This window comes from Diachasmimorpha longicaudata, chromosome 14 (assembly GCF_034640455.1).
Source record: "Diachasmimorpha longicaudata isolate KC_UGA_2023 chromosome 14, iyDiaLong2, whole genome shotgun sequence".
NCBI classification, from domain to species: Eukaryota; Metazoa; Arthropoda; class Insecta; order Hymenoptera; family Braconidae; genus Diachasmimorpha; species Diachasmimorpha longicaudata.
Genome location: NC_087238.1, coordinates 5,173,109 through 5,194,195, shown reverse-complemented (window position 1 = coordinate 5,194,195; position 21,087 = coordinate 5,173,109). Strand labels below are relative to the sequence as shown.

General features: G+C 38.1%; 1 protein-coding gene across 2 annotated transcripts in view; it reads left to right on the top strand.

Annotated features, from left to right (window-relative positions):
* Nucleotides 1-333: 333 nt before the first annotated feature.
* Nucleotides 334-21,087, top strand: part of LOC135169241 (ecdysone receptor) — a 35,024-nt gene continuing 14,270 nt past the window's right edge. For both annotated transcript variants that reach the window (XM_064134040.1, XM_064134039.1), the window contains exons 1-3: nucleotides 334-544; nucleotides 3,645-4,423; nucleotides 8,206-9,279. In XM_064134040.1, coding sequence (XP_063990110.1) covers nucleotides 8,592-9,279 — 688 coding nt within the window. In that variant the 5' untranslated portion in view covers nucleotides 334-544; nucleotides 3,645-4,423; nucleotides 8,206-8,591. The remainder of the gene's footprint in view (nucleotides 545-3,644; nucleotides 4,424-8,205; nucleotides 9,280-21,087) is intronic.

The following is a 21,087-nucleotide window of genomic DNA, read 5'->3' as shown; positions in this document are numbered from 1 at the left end:
ACCATCAAATCATCCCGGAGTTAACCTCAAAATCGTACGGAAATATAATTTACCAGTGAAAAAGAATTACGTTTGTATATACACAGAACCGTGAAATATTCATTATCGTGAATGTGTTACCGCTCTGGTGTTTGTGTGAGGGGCTCTGTGTGCCCTGCGCTTGCGTGTGTTTTCAATGCCTCATGTTGGTGAGCGAAGACCCCCGGGGAATCAAAAGCGTGAAAACGAGTGAGACAGATGTAATAACGTTTGAATATTGGAGTGAGATATCTGTATTATCGCAAGTTTCATCGAGTCAACGCACGTTAATGTATACACAAATGCTCAGGAGAGTTATGTGCTGAGGACTTAATTTTTTTTTCTCTCTCAGATTTGTTTTTGTTTTTGTTATTGGATTTTTCGTCGCAGCCATTGCCGAGTGACGTGCACGTGTAGTATAGTGTATCAGTGTTGGATTTGCTGGATTTCTCGGTTTTTCTCTTGTTTATGATTGCCAGGAAGTGGGTGAGCTCAGGGGGGAGGAGAGCCGAGGAATGGTTTTTTTGTGAGTATTACTTTTCTAATTTATGACTTTTTATTTTTGGGTTCTTGGAGAGGGCAGTTTTTGCGTCGTTCGCATGGGGAGAGGACATCTTGTGACGACAATTAACTTCTGTATGTGTGCGTGCGTGTGTATCGGTGGGGGGGGGGGGGGGTGAGAGGTCTAGAGATGGCGAATTGTTGTAGTGTTTAGAAAGATAAAAATGATTTTTCGGATTAGAAGGTGGGGGTATATATTCGGAGCTTTAAAAATGTTATTTCTTTGATTTCGAGCGACCGGTGTTGCATTCATGGACCTCACCCTGTTGTAGACCTTTTCCTCGCGAGAGAGGTCAATAAATCATTATGATAATGAATAATAATGATAAAAAAATTATATATTGTACTCGCTGTGAATGTAACAGTTACATATTTACAATTATCGCGTCGATGGAAATTGACTCCACATCGCGAGACAAATTCCTGTCACTCTGTGAAAAGCTCTAACGATTTATGCATTAGTTCACCAGATATGAGAGAATGAGACTTGTAAAACAAGATATTCTCTACTTTATCGGCGTTTTATCCGAGGAATCCGGTTTGACCCCTTTAATGACACCGCGCGAGTGTATTACTGTAGGGGATACATAGTAAGGAGAGCACTCTTGATCCTGTACTCCTTATTGTTTCGGTATTTCAAGGCCACAGGTTCTAGTCAGGAACTTGAAATGTCAGCTCAGAAAAATGAGGGACGTTGAATTTAGAAAAATTTTTCTCTGAATTTTGTGAATATTTTGAACTTTTGATTATTTACATTTCGACAATGTCGGTTGACATTTCCCTCTGGTCTCTCCCGGCCATTGAAATCCCTTCAGATCCTCTCTAAAATCTTTCAATCCTCAAACTCCATAATTCTCCATAATCCCAACATTCGACTCTCACTCTTGATCAGACAACTCGTTGCACACGCCTGCGCGTCGGTCCTATATTCTTTGCCTGCATCAACACAACCAGGAGGTCACTAGCGATAAAGGTCAATAACTATTTGCCCGGCAGACTACGCTCGCTATTATCCTCAATCAAACATTGCGTCGTAGATTTTTTTAGCTCCCCCTCCAAAACGAAAACTCCTCATTTCCTCGTGTATTAATTCTCTGTTACACTTGATGCATCATCGCCCTAATTCAGTGTACAGCATTGAGGCTGATGCAGTCGCTGTCGTACCACATTTTAATCCACACGTACTCGATGGAATCCAGGGATTGTTAAATAATATCAGAACAATTCGACTATGAATCGTAATATCTTATTTATCACACCCAGGGTGCATCTTTCTCCAGATCAAGCTACTCTTGGTGACGAAAGTTTTCAGTCTGTTCATGTTTTTGTTCATTCATTCCTCTCTGTTTCTCCTCTGGTTCTGTTTATTGAACCTATTCTGAACATTTCGCTACTGTTCTGAGAAAAACTATCAAATATTGACATGGACTGAAGGCAGCTACGATTAATTTTTGTCCACACACACCCAACACTCTCGATACGAAGTGGTAAAACGAGATAAGTGACTTTGGGCAATGGACCGGTATTTTATGAATATCTCAGAAACTAAAGAAGATACGAAAAATTCAATCAAAAGATCTCTGTGCAGCAAATTGGTTTCTACAAATTTATAAACATTTCTCTATCTCTCTCAGATTCTGCGAGATAAATCTACTTTTATTTAGTTATCCCATGGTTTGTGAAATATTCCATGAGTATACGTAGCACGAGGATACGTTCATTGAAAGGAAAAAAACCTGAAGATTAGTTTTGAAAATAAATTAGGTGTAACAGATTCCATATCGCGAAGAACTGAGGTCGATGTTTTCCGTGGAGACCGTAGAATTGGTGTTTCTGCGCGTCAATGCGTCACCGGACAGCTACGAGCTGCACTTCGTACAAGCACATGTATACGAAAGCTTTCACCACCGTCAGTTTGTGCTACTAACCGTTTGGCATTGTTGGCTGTGGAGGTGGTGAGAGAGTTTACTGGAAATGGGAAGAATCAGGAATGCGGGTGTTTTTAAATTTCAAAGTTTCATTCATCAGCTTTTTATTTTTTTTTTCCCAAAGACCTCAGCGATATTTATATAATATCACATATAATATCACAGCGATATAATATGAGGATTGAATATAAAGACTAAAGAAAATCAACAAAATCAATGTAATGAATGGCAGAGGATATGTTGACGTTGTCATATTCTCATTAATATTTTTAGGTGTAATACACTGTTGTGATATTTTTCAAACGTGATATTTATCTCTGCTCCCACGTATAGTTATTTTGATATCCCTGAGAAAAATGGCGATGTGACACGAGACAGTGGTCTATGGGTCATCAGCTCTGATCAAGTCTGGGGAACTAACAATATGATACTCCCCCCAAAATCGTTGATTACATGTATCATGGCTCCACGCTTGACTAGTGCGCATGTGGGGGAAATTTTATACTTATGGTTGTATTCACGAATGAGGAGGTGTGGAGGAGTGCAAGATGGGAACGTATCGTGGCCATTTATGGGTGGCTCACCGGCGTGAATGGCCTACTATCGCACTTTGAATTACCTTATTACGTCATGCTTATGACAGTGGTCATTATGATTAAAATGTTTAACTGGTGGTGCTAGAATGACTCATATATTTTTTTTCATTATCATCATGATTTAAAAGAAAATTAATGCAAGGGTGGTTGAGCTCAAGATCATGAATTGTTGTAATCGTTTGTTATATCCAATTTTACATTTTTCAACTTGTCAATTAATTACCGAGAGGTCCAAAAAATCTCTACATCGACTAATTTCCAATCATTATTGGAGAAAATACTCAGTCTCTGCATTTATGCACAGAAATTGTTTTGTATAAAATACGGGAAATTAACATAGCGTTACAGATCTTGTAACCTGATAGACAATTGTTGTTGGATAGGATTTTGGATTAGGTCGGAAGGGAATCAGGATAAATTTAGGAATTATGAGGACTGAATAAGTTATTTTTTCCTTTTAAATGAACGAAATTGCGAATTTTATTCATAAGAATCATTGTATTTCGGTATTTGGTGTTGATAATTAAATTTATCATTTCAGATGGTGTTAAATCATCTACCACTAAATCCATAATCGGCCACACAGACTGAAGGCAATGTGGCTCAGTGGGGAAACTCGAGGAGGTGATAAAGACTTCTGACCTTGCATAGACTGGATCCCAAAGCAGGATCCCCCAAATACATCTCCAATAACTCCCAAACAACAAAAGATAAACGATTTTCTCATTTACATTCATTAAAATCGTGAGAAGCAAAAAAAAATATAGTAACGCTAGATAACAATAACCACAATAACGTTGGAAAATAACGTACATTACCTTCTACCTTGAATCAATATACCTCGTACCTACAAGTACCTTCAAACAGCTACCTTTGACAGCGCAGTAGTGCCTGGGTCACCGATTATATTATAGAAATCGTAAAAAGTACATAAACATAGAAATTATTTGTTACAAAGGAAAATGGAGTGTTTCAACGCCTATGGTTGCATCCTTAATAATTAAATAGCATTCATTAAAATTATAAATCTCATAAGTCCACGCACACATATATTCTATGCAATAATATTAATTACTCAACACTTAATCGAAACCAGGACAGACGAGTACCTGCAGACAGATATATTTATCGATTTTATGATAATCCATTTGTGACCAGTTGGTGATTAAATTTTTGTTAATATAAAGGATATATTGTGTAACTTTGAGTGGATAGTTTTGTGAGTGAAAAAAGTGAACTGTTGGAAGTGTCTTTGAGCTTTGGAAGTCTATGAGCTGGCTTCAAATGTATTCAACGACTTTTTGAGCTGACATTTTAAGGGTAAGTCCATATATGTATTTGAATTTTAAATAATCAATATAGATTTTAGATGCAAGAAGTACTTTCGGACAAATTATTCACGGATACAAAATTTCAATTTAGCCAGTTCCAAATTTCATTTGCAATTTTATTTTATTTAGTTCATTCAATTTCATCGCTACTTTAATGGAACAAAAAGAGTGAAAATTATTCTTCCACAAAAGCTAGTGTCCCTAGAGGAATAATACTGGTCTACGTGACAGGTTACCTCGGGTCTCAATGTCTGTACGTCGACAGGTTGTACGCGATTAGCATTTTAAACCTGAACAATTCCTCGAACCCTCCGGCATTTGATCCCTCTTTCCCTCCATCGTAAAGTCCATGGAAAAGTCTTTTATTGAGCCTAGTCACCGTTAGAGTGAAAAAATCCCTCGGGTTCTCATTCATGTCTGTTTAGTTTCAATACTACAATCCGATTTTACGGGTCATGCCAGATCGGGAATAAAGCAATGGTTAATCGGTGGGAAAGTTATCGAATAAACAGATTCCAAAGAATTCTAAAAATTCTAGTTAGACTCTCCGATGAGCATAAGCTCCATATAATGCCCTTCAATCCTGACTGTGGTGCTTCGAAAACATAAAGTTGAGGGGGATATAACCGATGTAGAAGCTGTCAAGTCATCAAGCTTCAACTATTTACAAATATCCATTTTTCAAGGCCAACAGGGAAGAATCGTACACATAATCACCACCACCTTGCGATTTTAATCTGACTTGAAATTGTAGGGCAAACTGGGATATAGAATAAATATAGGATATGGGAAGACCCCCCTCAGTCGACTCCCACTCTACCCCGGGGCAAATACAATATAGCGGACTAGGACTTCAGGACAACTGGGGCATTAAGTAGGGTTCCTATCTAAAACGTATTTATTTTTGTTAGAATTCCCTTCCTACGCCGATTCATGAGTTATAATTGATTGAAAAAAAAAATTCGGGGAGAATTAGAATTAGAGAAAAAAAAATTCCGCTTTAACCCAACGGGGAATCGAACCCGGGTCTCCCACTATCGCGTCGGGGACTCTTATATTTTTTTAACCAAGTTTTATTATTAAAAAAAAAACAGTCAATATTTACAATATTTGCAAGCTTAATAACTAGTGTAAAAAACAATGGTTGTAATGTATTTCAATTTCGGTTAACAACTTTTGGAATATAGAGACTCTCGAGGTTTTCGAACATGTGCAAAAAAAACTACAATAGAATTCGAGTATTATCTTATTTAAGACTGGGGAAAGTTCTTTTTGTTTACAACAACTAAAATTATATTTTCTTGGCGTTAAAAAAAATATTTTATGTTTGCCACATGTAAAACCGGGCACTGCTACCGACTGAGCTACCGTATACCACAGAAATTCACTCTCAAATTCACCAGAAACACCTTCTGTTCTTCTTTAGACATTAAATAATTCGAAGATATTTAGAATCAAAGAGGAAAAAATTTTGTTTTGATATCTCTGATGGAACCTCAAACAACGCTGACGGATTATATCACCAGGTAACGGTTGGGCTCTACTCAGTCCCTACCACAAGAGTAGAAAGGCTACATTGACGATGCATAGGGAGTGAAAAGCGCACATCTTGAATAATAGAGAACGTTCTATTTATGCACTGAAATCAATAACGCGCCTACATCACTGCAGAAGGGAGGCGCACCAGTTCAAAGAGACAGGGAAAGAGAGTATCTCCATCTCTATCACCCATTCGTGAGCTGCAATACTCGGTGGGTTGTAGTTTGCCGTGAATTCACTATTCTGATGTTGTCATCCACGTGGCCTCGTTCAATAACCCATGTCTTTATTCTTGGTCTTGGTCAGTAGTTCATTATTTAATTAGAATATTTTTACCCCCGAATGGAACTATTATAATCAATTGATGTTTCAAATCGACAATTCACCGACAAAAGGATAAACCGAGCTCCGTCACTATTGACTATCGATCAGGTTTTCAAATATATTCGGGAGAAATAGAGATGGAAATGCTTTTATCATCTAATTAGACATTAAACATGCGATAATTACATGTCAATGGTGGCGTGTTATACATTTGATGTTCGAAAATCAAATCGAGTCGATGAGATGACATTTTCACCGACGCAAATGGAATAGTTAAGAATATTTTGAATCTTTTAGTCCCCAAATATCAGTAGTTTCGCAACAACTACCACGTGCTAGGTTGATATTTATGTCGTAACAGTCCCTCTCAGCAGGATCGATCTGATGGCCCAGTTTAACAGTGAAGCAAGAAAGGAGAGACGGGTGGGAGAGGAGCCCTCGATTGGGAAGACGTGTGAGGGGGTAAAGAGATTCGGTCGAAGGTTGGAGCCACTGGCGAACCCCGGGACGAGGGCAGGCATTGACCTAGATGCCCTCTGAATGCTGTGAGAGTCGTCCCTGGCCCTGGCGCGCATGCATCCCAATCATATGATGGGGTCTCCACCAACCTCGGTTCCCTGTACTAGTTATATTGCGAATGGGGGTAGGGGAGGGGGAGGGGTCATGTATCTATATTCTTTGAAAAACGGGACAAATCGTGGGGAATTCGAGGGGTGTCACAGGCTAGTGGTGAGGAGGGAATGCGAGGTTGTCAGCACTACTCTCCTGCGAGGCAACCACCGCGTGTCGGGTATTGATCGTGTCTGCGATCTTGTGTAATGGCCAGGGATATGACCGAATTTTCTTTCACATCTCGGAGAAATAATAAAATATGCGTTTTACATATTTTTGAAGAATTTGAAAAAAAGTTCAACTTTATCTCATCTAAAACGCTTTATAGCATTTTTGGAAGTCGATAACGATTAAGTACAATTAATTAAGAAAGATTTTGGGAGGTTGAAAACATGTGATGAATTAATTTTATTGTTTAAACAGAATTAATGCGAATAGTTGAATGTGTAGAAAATTATTTTTGAAGTAAAATATTTTTTGTGTCTGACGTAGAGGCGCCTAAAGGACCGCCCAACAGTCAGAAGTCTGTAAACAATTCGACAAACGTAGGGCCACTGAGTGCGTGCGCAACTTTTCATGAAAGTCAACAATTATGAAATCCGTTTAATTGGCCCTTATTGCGCATTTATTACGAATAATTTATATGTAATTTGATTGCTTCAATTAATTATTGTATTAAATGAAGTAAGTGCTGAGGTATCATTACTATTGTATATACTCGGCTGCTCTTTTCTAGTAGAAGTATTTCATGTATCATTTTACTTCATTCAACTATTCGTTTTTGTTTTCATGCTCGAGGCCCCCGAGTTTTCTCGACTGCGTAGATTCTATACCATAGAAAGTCGTTCTCACCCCTCCCTCACCTCCCATCGCCAACACTTAAGATACGATTGGTGGGCCAGATAAGTCTGTAGTTTCGTCAACCGTTCACTACGTTGACGCGTGTATGGGTTTTAATGATGAAACATTTTGTTACGAAAATATATTATTGATTGGGTTTTTCAAAGGTTCCGTTACATGAAACTATTCGAATGACTTTAAAATTTCATTTCAATACTGTTTATCCCCGAAAAAGCATAAAAAATCACGAGTTTTGGGGTTGCTAGTGACCCTAATTGATAATTAAAGAAATTCGAGGTGAAACTATGAGAATCTCTCCCGATTTATTATTTTCTTCTTTAGGATTCTTATTAAGACCCTTCACCATACGTTGGATTCATATGGACCAATGCTCACCCTTAATGCTCACTGTTATCACCAGAAGAAGCTAAGACAATGCTATTTTTTGTGTTTCAGACGTGAACAAAGCCATAACGAAGGACCCCGTGACCTCCAACGTACAAATATTTCACCTAATACCATTAAATTTTCTAAAATCACTTAAACCGAAGTGATAACTAGGGATAAAATAATAATTCTGAATCCCTAAGTGACGTGTAAAGACCAAGAAAAATCCTGCAATTACCTCTTGATACCAGTGAACTCCCCGAACCGGTGCCATATTGAATATAAGTGACATGATGAATTGTAATTATCCTGGGATCCCATGTAGATCAGTTCTGACTTATGTTTGAATTCGATAACTCATCAAGAAAATGGTTAAAATTGACAGTACGTAATGATATATGAATAGATAATCCCAGGGTACCCAGTACCATCAGATCATCTCTTTCAATGTCAATATGCGAGGGGCTGCCAGTGGTTCAGTGGCATCAGTAACCCTAAAAGTTGGTGATACAACAGTTCAAAATAATCTAAGAATATCGAACAATATAGCATCAGCCGCTGTGCGGTACAATGATCCTACGGTTGGCAACAATACAAATAACAATACAAACAGTCGTATCAACACCATTAGAATGGGTACTGGTGATGTGGCACTGGCACCAACATCCAGGATGAGTCCACCAACAAGTATGGATACATCAGAGAGTCCTCGAACAATGGTGAGTGGTTCAACAGTTGCACTTGTTAAAGCTGAAACACCAGAGCCGATGACTGGTACATCAATAGGTCCAACATCAGCATTAACACTTAGTGGTTCAGTTGGCTCTGGTAATTCACTGTTTGCGGGTATTGCTAGCAGTAATAAACGGCCAAGACCAGATGATTGGTTAACACCAAACAGTCCAAATTCACCTCAAACATTGGCAAATCAACAGTTGATTTATACAACACCGCAGCAACAACTTGATAGAACACCACCACCGGTAACAACTACCCAAACACCACCGCTCAAGCAACAAGCCATGCAGCAACCTATTACGTTATCGGCGGGCGTTGGCCAAGGACAGCAGACCAGTAATAATGGTTATGTCAGTCCCATGAGCTCGGGGAGTTATGATCCTTACAGTCCAAATGGAAAAATTGGTGAGTCAATTTTTTTTATATTTCAATTATTCTCGATTTGTAAAACTGAAAGCGACTGCAAGAGAATCCGGAAATTCCTGAGAACTCTAGACACTAATTTAATATTTTCGGTTCCTTACGAAGTCGTTGATACGTTGAAGTGTCCAGTCAAGAGGAGGTGAACACCTCCATTACAAAATTTTTAATTTATGCCTGACAATTACCTCCAATTAAGGCAAATAATCAAATATTGAAGATGGTAGTACTGCCAAATATAACTGCTTTAGCATAATAATTTATTCGTGAAAATGTGGAAGTCAACTTGACTTGATTTATCACTCGACAATCGGCACAACTTCGGCTAGAGTTCGTAACGAATGCGGGCAAATACTTAGATACAACCGCAAAATACCCTCATGTCTCGCAGGAAAAGCGGGACTTTTTCGATTTTTCCCTACCGAATATGAGAATAAAAAAACCTACAATGGTTCGGGTAAATAAATAGAAATGACTTGTGTACACATACCCCTATGTGAGTACCTGTATTATCTATTATTTTGACGATTCTCCAATGCACATCATTGGAAATCCCCCATCAACTTAGCTCATTTTAATTAAAATAACAATATTCGATTTTAAAATCCTAATCCCACGTTTTCTCGCATGAGAACAGCAGAATGTGGCCGATTACGCAACATCAACTATTTTGGTCTCCATAGAATACACAGCCACTGTGTATCTACTATTCGGTGTAAAGCGGCGAGCGCGTTTAAAATGTGGTATCTACACTTATAGATATGACAAATTCAGTGATGTAGGTCGTTGAGTATTTTATCGCAATCCGTAACAGCTGACCTGAATAGTCTCTGACTTAGTTTTTTTTTCTTTTCAGAAATAAAAAAAAAATTGCGGAAACTTGCCACTTCTTGGCTTCTTATCTGGTTTTTTTTTGTTTGTTTTCTGTGATCAGCTGTGACTAATTTATTATCCAATCAGGGAGTCAGGGATTTTGAATACAGGATGTAATTGGACTCGGGTATTTTCGGAATAACTATAGTATAGTCGGAATGATACATGTTTTCCCTTCAGTATTTTGTAGATGGAGGGCAATGATAATCTCGGAATTAAAGGGCGGTCGATATCAACTGCTCCGAATTACTAATGCCACACGAGGCCGAGGTGTTTTGAATTTTTCCACAATTCAAACTAGACGATTTGAAGTTTTTTATTTCACAGTAAAAAATTTCCTCTACTAAAAAAACAGTGCAACGACTCAACTCTTTTTTTTCATACCTCACTGTCAATTGCTGTGATTAGCATACGGTAACTGGGACTCGTGTGCATGATGTACTTAGACAGTGAGATGATTCAAAATTCAATTAATATTTTATATTTTTAATATCGTTAAGAATATTTTGAAAATTAGTATTATTTTCGCTGGTATTTGAAATGATTTCTGGAGGATTTTTCTGAAATCGGTCGTGATTCTTCATCACTACTTTGGCTCGTTATCGTCGTGTTTAATGAAGGAGAATGAGTTCAGGGTTATCATCGTGATATCCACATTTAGGAAAAAAAATTGTACCTTTTTTTTTAAGGCATGTGGACGGGACAATGGGGGCTATTGTTAAGCAATAGTGATACCTGGTTGGTGTTATCCGACTATCCATTCTATTTCGTCGGGTAAAACCTTTGGAAGTGAGTTTGCTATTGGGTAATTTGAAGCACAACCGCCACCTGTAGGTTAACACTAAAGAAACAAATGCATTGGCAACTAGAGAGGAACAATAGGTGGCGCTGGGTGTAATTTCTGCGATTTGAAATCCAAAGCCATCGTTCGGTTTTTTAGATGAGCTCAAGGTGGGGTAATTGATTGATAAATGAGTTTAATTAATTATTTTCTACGTGTCCGTATTAACAATGATGAATTCACCTTCAAATATCTACTCTAAAAAATTGAAATAGAACAATCATTGCGGTAAATCTGTTTTGAAAAAACAATTTAGAACTGATTCGAATTAATTACTAATATTTATAAATAGCATCAGAAAACAAGTCTCACTAATTGCTAACGCAAACCCATTTCCTTTGAATACTTATTTCTAGGTCAAAATTCATCATCTAATGGCCCACTCATTATTTCGGTAAATGAGAATAAAAAGACAGGATAAGTGATTTCTAATGAGTTTTTTAAAATTGTTATTTGAAAAAAATATATTTGATATTTTTCTTGTGCGCTTTAAGATGATGTTATGTGTCTTTAAAGAAATTTAAAAATCCACCCTTTTATCCGGCAAAAGTAAGCCATTCAACGTATCAGGTAAACTCCTATAATCGGTGCCAGTAAAACAAGTAGAGCGTCGAATCAGGTTGGCCTCGACTGAGCTCCTGTCCTCTCCGCTTTCCCATTCATTTTTACGTACGCCATCACTTTTTTTTCATCAAGATGTATCATTCACGCACATTCCCTCCCCCCCCCCCCCGAAACATCACAAAAAACAACATGCGCGAATGCCCCGATATTATTTAGAAAAACAACATATCAGGCTTCTTAATCTAATCTAATCAGAGCACGGTTATGTGCCCACGTTGGGCTTTTGTTAACATCTCAGTTGGTACAACTCGGCAACAGTTAATGAGGACAAGACAATAAAAAAAAATGATAAAGTTGCCGTGTTTAATTGGAAAAAACGAGAGGTGAATGATTTACTTTTTTTTTTTTCGACTGACGGAGGATCATTGTGCGTGGTCCTTACGGAAATTTCCAAGGTCAGTCGGTTATTCCCAGACATAAAATGCGTATCTAAATCACCACGAGTAATTTTGTTTTTTTTTTTACGTTTTAATTAGCAGACTATTGTTAATGGAAACACTAGAATATAATCAACTGCCATTTGAAAGGTTTTAATAGAACAAAAAGTTTGTTATTAATAACATCTAAATATTTGACGCTAGTCGCATAATTAACTGATTGCAAAACTAAATAAACAATATGATTTTCATTCTGAAAAAACAAGTAATACAAAAACAAGTAATTTTATTAAATTTTTACTGACCTAGAGGTGAACATGACGTCATTACATCACCAATCGTTATAGTATACTAGTATTAATTACCTAATAATCATCGTAACTATAACTATTTAACCAATTATCTTCAACGACGCAACGAAACATTTTTTTTTTTCGCATCGGAATTCACATGTAAATTGTTTAGAGGGTATGAACGGAGTCACAATGACGTAGTTGTGAACATAATGGGGGTAAGAGGGGTGGGGGGGGGGGGAGAGGGGAGATTTTTAAATGGAGGGAGGATACTATTATAGACAGGCAGGTGCAGGGAATCTCTGGTATATAATGCGCATACTATGTATAGATACATAAAGTTGACGCGCCCTGTTGATCATGCGCGGAACACTTGCGCAAGTCTGTAGTCTCTATGCGCCCCAAAACACATGGTAATTATAAACAAGATTTGTAATGTCGGAGGAGGTTTCTTTTCAAGTTAAATACGAACAGCTGGGTGAAAATGAGGGGTAGACCTCGAACCTTAAGACCTCAACCTTTTCATTTTCTCAGGCTGATGACTTTGGGATGAGATTAACCTCGGTCTCAATCCTATTTGATGATTAGAATTGAGAAGAATTTGTGGATAATCGATTGTATTGTTTGGTTATTGATGCCGATAATTAAAAATTAATTTGTCGGGTGGTTTGATGAGGTCATTTCTGAGCAACAGTTCCTGGTTGAATCGCATTGTCCTCGTAAGTGGGCCACTGGGTGTCCCATGATAAAGGTCTATGAGCACTATGAGCTGCCACCAACAGATACTCAAGTGCACGAATGGCCATGACCTGTAACTCATCTCATAGCGTCTACTTTTTTTTGTATTCTGGTGAATATCGGTATCTGCGATTTTCTTTTCTCAAGTTTGAGAGGATTTCCGTGAGAAACTGGTGGTTTTTTTTTATTAGAGGCTGTTTGACATATTTTTAATCCAATCAATGGGTTGAATTTGTCAATCAATCAATAATTCATTAAGGTCTTCGTGGGAAATCATATTAATTATTAATTCAGTACACAGTAAAAGTAAAGTAAGAGAAATTAACGAAAAAAAATGTTTTTATTTTATTTCTAGTGCAATACAATTATTTAAATTTTCAATGACTCAAAAATAAACAATTTCTCATTCTTCGCATTCATCTCAACACGTAGAAAACTGTAATTGACGAATATATAATGATCGAACTTTATCACATCATTATCCATATGAGTTCTTAACGTGGGCGCAGTAAGCGTGGTCAATGCATACAAGATGTCCTTGCAGTTGAAACACGGAAGTGCACCCAGATAATTCTACGCCACTACAATCACCCATGATTACCTCGATAATTAGTATGTGATTTTTTCAAAAATTGTATCATTCATGTGGATCAATTAAAACGACTGCGTGAGATTCACTGGCTCCTCTTTGTACCGTTATTTATTTATTTTTTACAAATGTGAGGGAGCCGGAAATAGTTGGATAACATTGAAATCCTATTAGGCGGAGGATTATAATGCAAATTTTTTCTGTCCGCACATTTTAAAAGGAATAATCTATTACCAAAGCAATAAATTTTTATTTTAAACGTTTTCATTTCGTTCTGTGATATTCCATGCCAACTCAAGAAGTTTCATTGCTGGTTTAATTCATAAAATAAAATTGGAAAAAGAGAAGAAAAATAATTTTCCTTCTTTAATCAAATTATTTTCTTGTTTTAGTTGTATTTGATTGTAAATTCATTGATTTTCGGCATCAAAATTACGGGTTTAATTGCAATTAACAAAAACTGATTCGGAAACTATTTTTAATTATTCTGATATTTAATTAAAATTTAATTCAATAGTTTTAATTATTCTGATATTGATTATTTTGAAATGGACTCGTGTTGCCAGACTCCAATGCAATATTCAAGGGTTCGTTCTAAAATAGTAATTTGCATTTGTCCCAGAATGCTGACCACGCAAAAAATCAAATTGTTATGGTAATTTATCCATTTCTGTCTCCTCGTGAATTCATTCTTCGCTCTGAAGAAACACATTGAATAAAAGCCTTTCTGGGTAACCGTGGGAGCTGAGGCGATTCATTAGGTTTTCAATTTTTCACACGAATAGTTTTATCTTCTCGTTAAACCACTATATTGTTGAAAAATTCTAAAGATGAGTAAAAAAAAATTTTTAATTGTAATACTTTTTTACCCTGCCTCTTGTGAAACGGAAACTGTTGGGTAACCGCATGGCAAAGTGGTGAGCATATGGGATTTGTGAAGTTGAAGGATACTATATTTCAGTTTCAATTGTTTATTTGACCAATGAGAAATAAAAAAAACCGTGTTTTTACAAAATTGCGCCTAATGAACGTTTGAAACTATTTTTAATTATTATCTGGGAACCGCTGGACAATGTCCAGACTTGGACGATGGATACGTGGGACGTACGGCCCAAAAAGTCAATTAAAAAAATTAATAATTTTTAAAAACCACTAGAAATAAAATTTAATCCCATAAGTTGACAAATACAAATGTTTTTTGCGAGGATATTGACATCTACATGAACCGAGGAAATTAAACAAATTGATCATTTTTTTTTTTGCTGAATCAATGATCGTTGAGATAATCAACTCCTCAGTTGACCTAGAATCTCATCGTCTACGATCACAAACACTACTGAAAGTAAATTCTTGTGGTGTGTTGCCTATTATGGCACACGAGATTCAAGTGAAGGCCTTGGTGCGTGGCGGAGTCCTCGTGATGCTCAGCCAAGCTTCACACTAACACTGTCAGCGTGTCCGGTCACTAATATTTCTAACGCCATCCGATGGCCATGTATTACTAGAAAATGGTGTAGCTTGCAGGTCAGCCATTCGTTCAAATACGAAGGCCACCGGTTGACTTGCCCTTTGAGCTTTAATTTTTTCACGCCCAACATTTTTACCAAAATTTTTTTTTCTGATCGTATCATACAATCGCGAAGAAAGGGAATGGTCATCAAAACAATCTCCTATTGATGACACCTTCACTAACATTTTATACATAATTGTTTCTCCATACATCATCAATAATAAAATGGCGGCCTAAAGGACCTCAATGATGAGAAATGCAAAATATTCCGATGTCACCACTAAAAAAAAAACACTCATAAATGACATTGGAATGCTCAAGTCTCCCTCTTTGCCCGGAGCAACCCCCGTAAATTTAGAATGACCCATTTAAAATCCCGACCTGGAATCCCTGACACGGTCTATCCAGTGTTGGTGCCCGCTGGAGTGGTGGCCTGGTTTTCCCTGGCCATGACCCGTGTATGGGCGCCTGAGCTTCTCTGCACGGGATTGAGGAGAGGAAACCCGCGCAACCCCTCAATGTGTGTGGCTGTGAGAGCCTTGGCGATTCCCCTCTTGGACTGGTGTTCTCCCACCCTCTGTCTTTCCCCAACCGCATGCAGCACTGTGGCAAACTCCCGCTCTTTCCCCCCCTCACCAGGGTATTTACTGAGCTTCCCTTCCACTGCTTAACGCCGACACATCGCCACCTCTTGACTACATGCACAAGTGAGACAAAGACTCGAGGTTCTGTGTACATGAGATGTAACAGGTGGATGACGTCATCCAGGGGGGGGAGGAGGAGGAGGAGGATGATAGGGGCCCCTCGTACATAGGTGTAAAGTCTTGTCTCCAGCTTCTATTTCCAGCAAACCAACGACAAATTTTTTTTTTCCCATCGCTGGGACTCAAACTCCTCATGGGACTGGTGCGTTAACCCCTAATAAACCCCTCAAAAAAATTCTATAAATTTTTTTTTTAATAAAAAAAATTAAATTTAAAGCAGTTTATTTATTTGGAATTCGTACGGTTAGAAATAAAACGTATTTAAGAGATAAAATGAATTCCTTGATCGGAATCATCCGACATCACCATCCCCCGTGAGTTGCGCGCGCGTCAGTGAAAGTCAGTCCAATACAACACACCTCTACAGACAGCCTATCCCCTCCCTCCTCTGTTATTCCCACCACACTCCAGTCGCTGCGGGTTCAGTCAGTGACGAAGCGTCGTAGTGAGTATTCGTCTTCCATTGCATTAAAAAAATCTCCCATAGTTACAACCCCAAAACTAGTAAAACGGTTTTCTCCACCCGCCCTGCCCCACCCCTCCCTCCCCCTGTTTCCCCCCGTCAAGTGCCAAAAATAGCGATCGGTGTACGCGGGATCATCAAGTGTCGTGATAATGCCGAAATGGGTCACGACCGAGAGAGTGATCATCCATGAGTTCTACAGATGAAAATTTGAGTTTTCCATTTTCTCTTTTTTTTTTGGGGGAATACGAGGAGCGATAATTTAAACGTCAGGGATGTGTCGCACGTGTTGGGACCCTCGGAGTGTCTAGAGAATGAGGGACTGCTGATTAAAATTGATCTGCGAACGGGGGATTTATAAAATAGTGAGGAGATCGCGAATGTTGAACACTCTCGACATTAATATCGCGGAGGCATTCCCTTTTGCGCGATCGTGACCTCGTTTCCTCAATGACCGACACTCGACGCGGGCGCCATTAGTGTCAGTCGGGGAGTGAGAGAGTTGAAAGTAATCGTGTTTGTGTGATTTTTTTTTTTTATTTGAAAAATAAAAATTATAAACTATGAAGAGAAGTTTAAAATAGTTTTGAAATTTCTTATAAAGTGAGTAATTAAATAGAAGAGTACATAATGAAAAGATCAAAGAATAAATTGCATTATGTGGTGGACTTATTTATTTACGTGTTTACCAAGAGTGAATTAAGATAATTAATCGATTAATTGGCCGTTAATGCTGGTCGACAGATAGATTTTTTTTTTTCTGCAATTAATTGTGGAATTGTGACTGCGATGACCAGGTGATAGTGACATTTGGAATTTTATTTATTTTTTGTGTTACGATATAAAGGAGTTAAAGTGGAGTCGACACGTATTGAAATTAGTGAGAAGAAGGGGGAAGTGGGTGGAATGATGCTGCAAACAATGCCGAGGGTGCCAATGGCCGGTGTCAAGAGACGATGGGGTGGTCGAATTGTTGGACTCCAAGAGTCTAGCCCTGAGGTTACAAGTAGTGGAGTTTTATCACCCCCACCTCACTTTCATCCCTCGACGCCCGAAGGGGCGGGTAGAAATGATGAATTGCAATTGTGGGATTTGGATTTAAGCCGGGGTATGCAGAGTCAGGGGGATGAACATTTACAGAATCCGGGGACACATCTTTCCGGGGAAGCTACATCACCTACACCCACTATTGAAGGTAATGGGGGAAATTATTTTACAGAAAACAGTTCCTGAAATTATTTCCCACGGGTTTCTGCATTAAAAAATTGTCAGGGTGTTGTGGCCTTGGGTGGAGGTCAATGATGTTTGATATTTAGAGACTATTGGATTTTTTTACTCTGCGCTAGGGAATTATTTTCCTATTTTTGGTGCTGCCGAACTTTTGATTTTGACATTGATTCATTATTTCTAACAGATCATACGCGTGAGTTACCGAAGGTTGAACGTTGGTTTTTTATTAGGAAATAGTATATTGCCTTCAAGGAAGTAGGTTCAGGGGGAAAATCTGAGGGGATGTTTTTTCGTGATGCGAGAAAGGTCGTTTCGTGTATGTTTGTTATTAATTTAACGAGAGCTCTAGAAAATAACAAAAACTTTGTTAATCACTGGGATCAGATGGATGTATTTCGAGTTTTTCTCATATGTTCAATCAGCAAAATGAGTTCCTCCAATTCGTCCTTATATATTTCATAAATCATATATATCCGGAGTCTATATAAAAAAAAAAAGTCAACTGAATGAGTCGCTTTGATGTCCATTATTTTGGAAATCCTCTTTGAATCTCCCGTTTAAAAAAATAGAAAATACTTTCTTCGATAACAATTATCATGTGAAAAATGTCATTAACTCTCTCCGGGCATCGATAAGGCTTAAATTAAGGCGTTAACAAAGGGAATAAAGAGACGAGATAATATTCTTCTTATTTATATTTTCACTTAATCTTTAATATTGATACAGATACTAACATACGTACAGTTGTTTGTATATATGTGAACGACTGCGGTAATGCTTGTGAATTTTATACGGAATCCTGGGGCGAACGTTCACAAAAGTGGGGGCATCGATCTTGAGGGCTATATATAACAAAAATGACATATTGTGATCACTGATCTACTGAAATAGTTAACTTAAATCGTTATTTCTCCCCATTCATCGATCTTTTTCACCTTTCCGTGTGGTTGAATAATTCCGAAAAATTGGATTTACTCATGCATCCAATAATTCTACATCCATATTGACATATTCAATAGTTTAAACAATTGTGTCGTTGAGAAAAAAAAAATTAAGTCTGTTATTTCTTCTTTTGTTCGCTTAATACCATTCTGGTGTATAGAGGATATTTATCCTCTGTTTTATTTACGTCGAAGAAATAAATTGACACCCACATCCAACACACTGCGCCAGTCTCTAGCCAACCTCCGATGGATTCTTCCGACCTTTATAAAATCCCCTCCAATACTTTTTTTGTTATATTGCTCTTCGGGAAAGAAATCTTGGTGAAAAATTACATCGAACGTTGCTACGTCCATTATTTTGTTCTCTAACTAAACTAATTCCATATGGGCGCCACGATATGGCAACTGGACAATGACGTAGTGTCTCATTCTCAATGGAATGTACATAAAAAATAATGTCAGTGTGTCTATGGCCTGAGCGTCCTTAAAAATAAAGGGCTTTGGGTTTGAGGGATCAGAGTATCGAAGTGTTGATTTATTTTGACATTCGTTCCTTGAATTTAAAACTATCTCGAGGGCAATCACTGTTTCTAAAAAAAAACATTGAAACGATTTCGTCTTCTTCTCTTGTCACATTGTCAGACCCACATGATGGGCACGCGCACCATTTTGATGTTTAAGTAGGCAGAGAATGGGAGGGGGTAGGCGTGATGGGAAGGAGTGAGGTCAGTAGGTCACTCTCACTCACGCTTCCACGGGGGGGGGGGGGGGCCATGATACGTGGGGAGAACTCCCGAAGATTTTAAATGTCGTTATACTTATTCTCCGTGTGGAGTTCTGCTGGATTAGTTTGTTGGGAAATTTTAAAAGTCTGTCTTGACGGTCACAGATGGTTGATAAAGTTCAATGCACATGTTATTACGGTTCGATGAAGAACATTGGTAGGTTTAATGATCCCTGAAGGCCATGACTTATTTTTTATGAAAACATTCTGTTGAATTTTATGCAAAGAATGTCGAAACGTCGAGAATAATCGAATACATTAGAAGTGCATACATTCTAAGGATGATTATGATTTCATCATAAAATATTTCTATTGTCCGACGTAATTGATTAATTTTTACGAAGTGAGAATCAATGTTCAAGTTTACTGTCACTTTTAATCATCAACATCAATGCAATATTTAATAATGAGGGAGAAATTCGAGGACGCTAGTTAATGAAGAAGTGGGTCAACATTGACCGCGTTTCGTGCAGGGGCAGAACGCACCTACAACGCTGACGTTTGATACCTCCATCAAATGTATTTGAAATTCGGCTGCGTTGTGGGTGACTAGGGTAATTCCTGTGAAGTTAAATCCGGGTTTAGGTAGTCTACACTCATGTGCCATTTTTTTCAGCCAGGAAAAATATTCCAAGTCATTTTTTTTTTAATCCCGTCGGTCGACGCAGCGGGGAAGTTCGTTGCCACACATGCGAAATGTTCCGGAGTTCAAAAGCCACTCAACCTGGTCAGTTGGAATTGTGCGATCTATTTAAAGTCCGAGGTTCATCACCGCATATTCTAAAATGATCGAAGCGATCTGGAATACAAATAATGTTGAAAAAAATAATTTTTTATAACTCATGAATTTCTACTCTCACGGAATAATAAAGAGTGGAGGTGACTGTTTTACATTGAGTTCCTCCGTTCGTCCATTTTCTCTTCCCTTCACCTCGATGATGGTGGCACGTATGAGCAACCAGCCAAGCACATACTGTTGATATGTCTTGGAGCATTTGTTGCGGGCTGGCGGGCAAGGCCAGGGCTGACGAGTAATTTTCTTGCGCAACGACTATCGCAGAACGTGCTATAGGCGATGACCAGCGCATTCAATTGGCTTTTATACATCGCTGGAGTATATGTTATATATCTATATCGATTTTTCAAGATTTACATCTCAGTATTCCACTGAGATCATGTATCAAACGCTCTGCACATTCTTCAGATTGAAAATTATTCTTCTTCGTTCATGGCATTATATTTTAACAATTTCTCAGAGCAAAAGGCGGATTTGAAAATACTCCAAAAAATTAATTTTCTGAAAAAATCAATCAATCAATACAACAATATAGACAGATGTAAAATACGTATCTCGAAGGTCTCTTTGTATTATTGAAACAAAAAAAGGAAAATTCGTTGGACGGTTGGAGGGTAGAGTGATTCTGGGGACATTTTTTTAAACTTTATGCCTAGTGTCTAATGTAAGATTAGAACGCCCGCTGGATCCTGAAAATTAAAAAAAATAAATAGATAAATGAAAAATAGGTGAAACAGTGCGATGCACTCCAGTAAAAATCGTCCTAGACTGTTTCCACTCCTGCGTGGCCTCTGTAATGCGATGGGGAGTGGAATAGATTGTCGAAGAAGGATGCGAAGATGTTGGGAATATAAAAAAAACAAAGATAGACACGCCAAGTGGTAGGTGGGAAGGCGGGTATGCAGCCAGAGTCAAGGCCGCTCACTGCTCCGAGATTCTACTAACCAACGCGGAAACTTTATGCCCT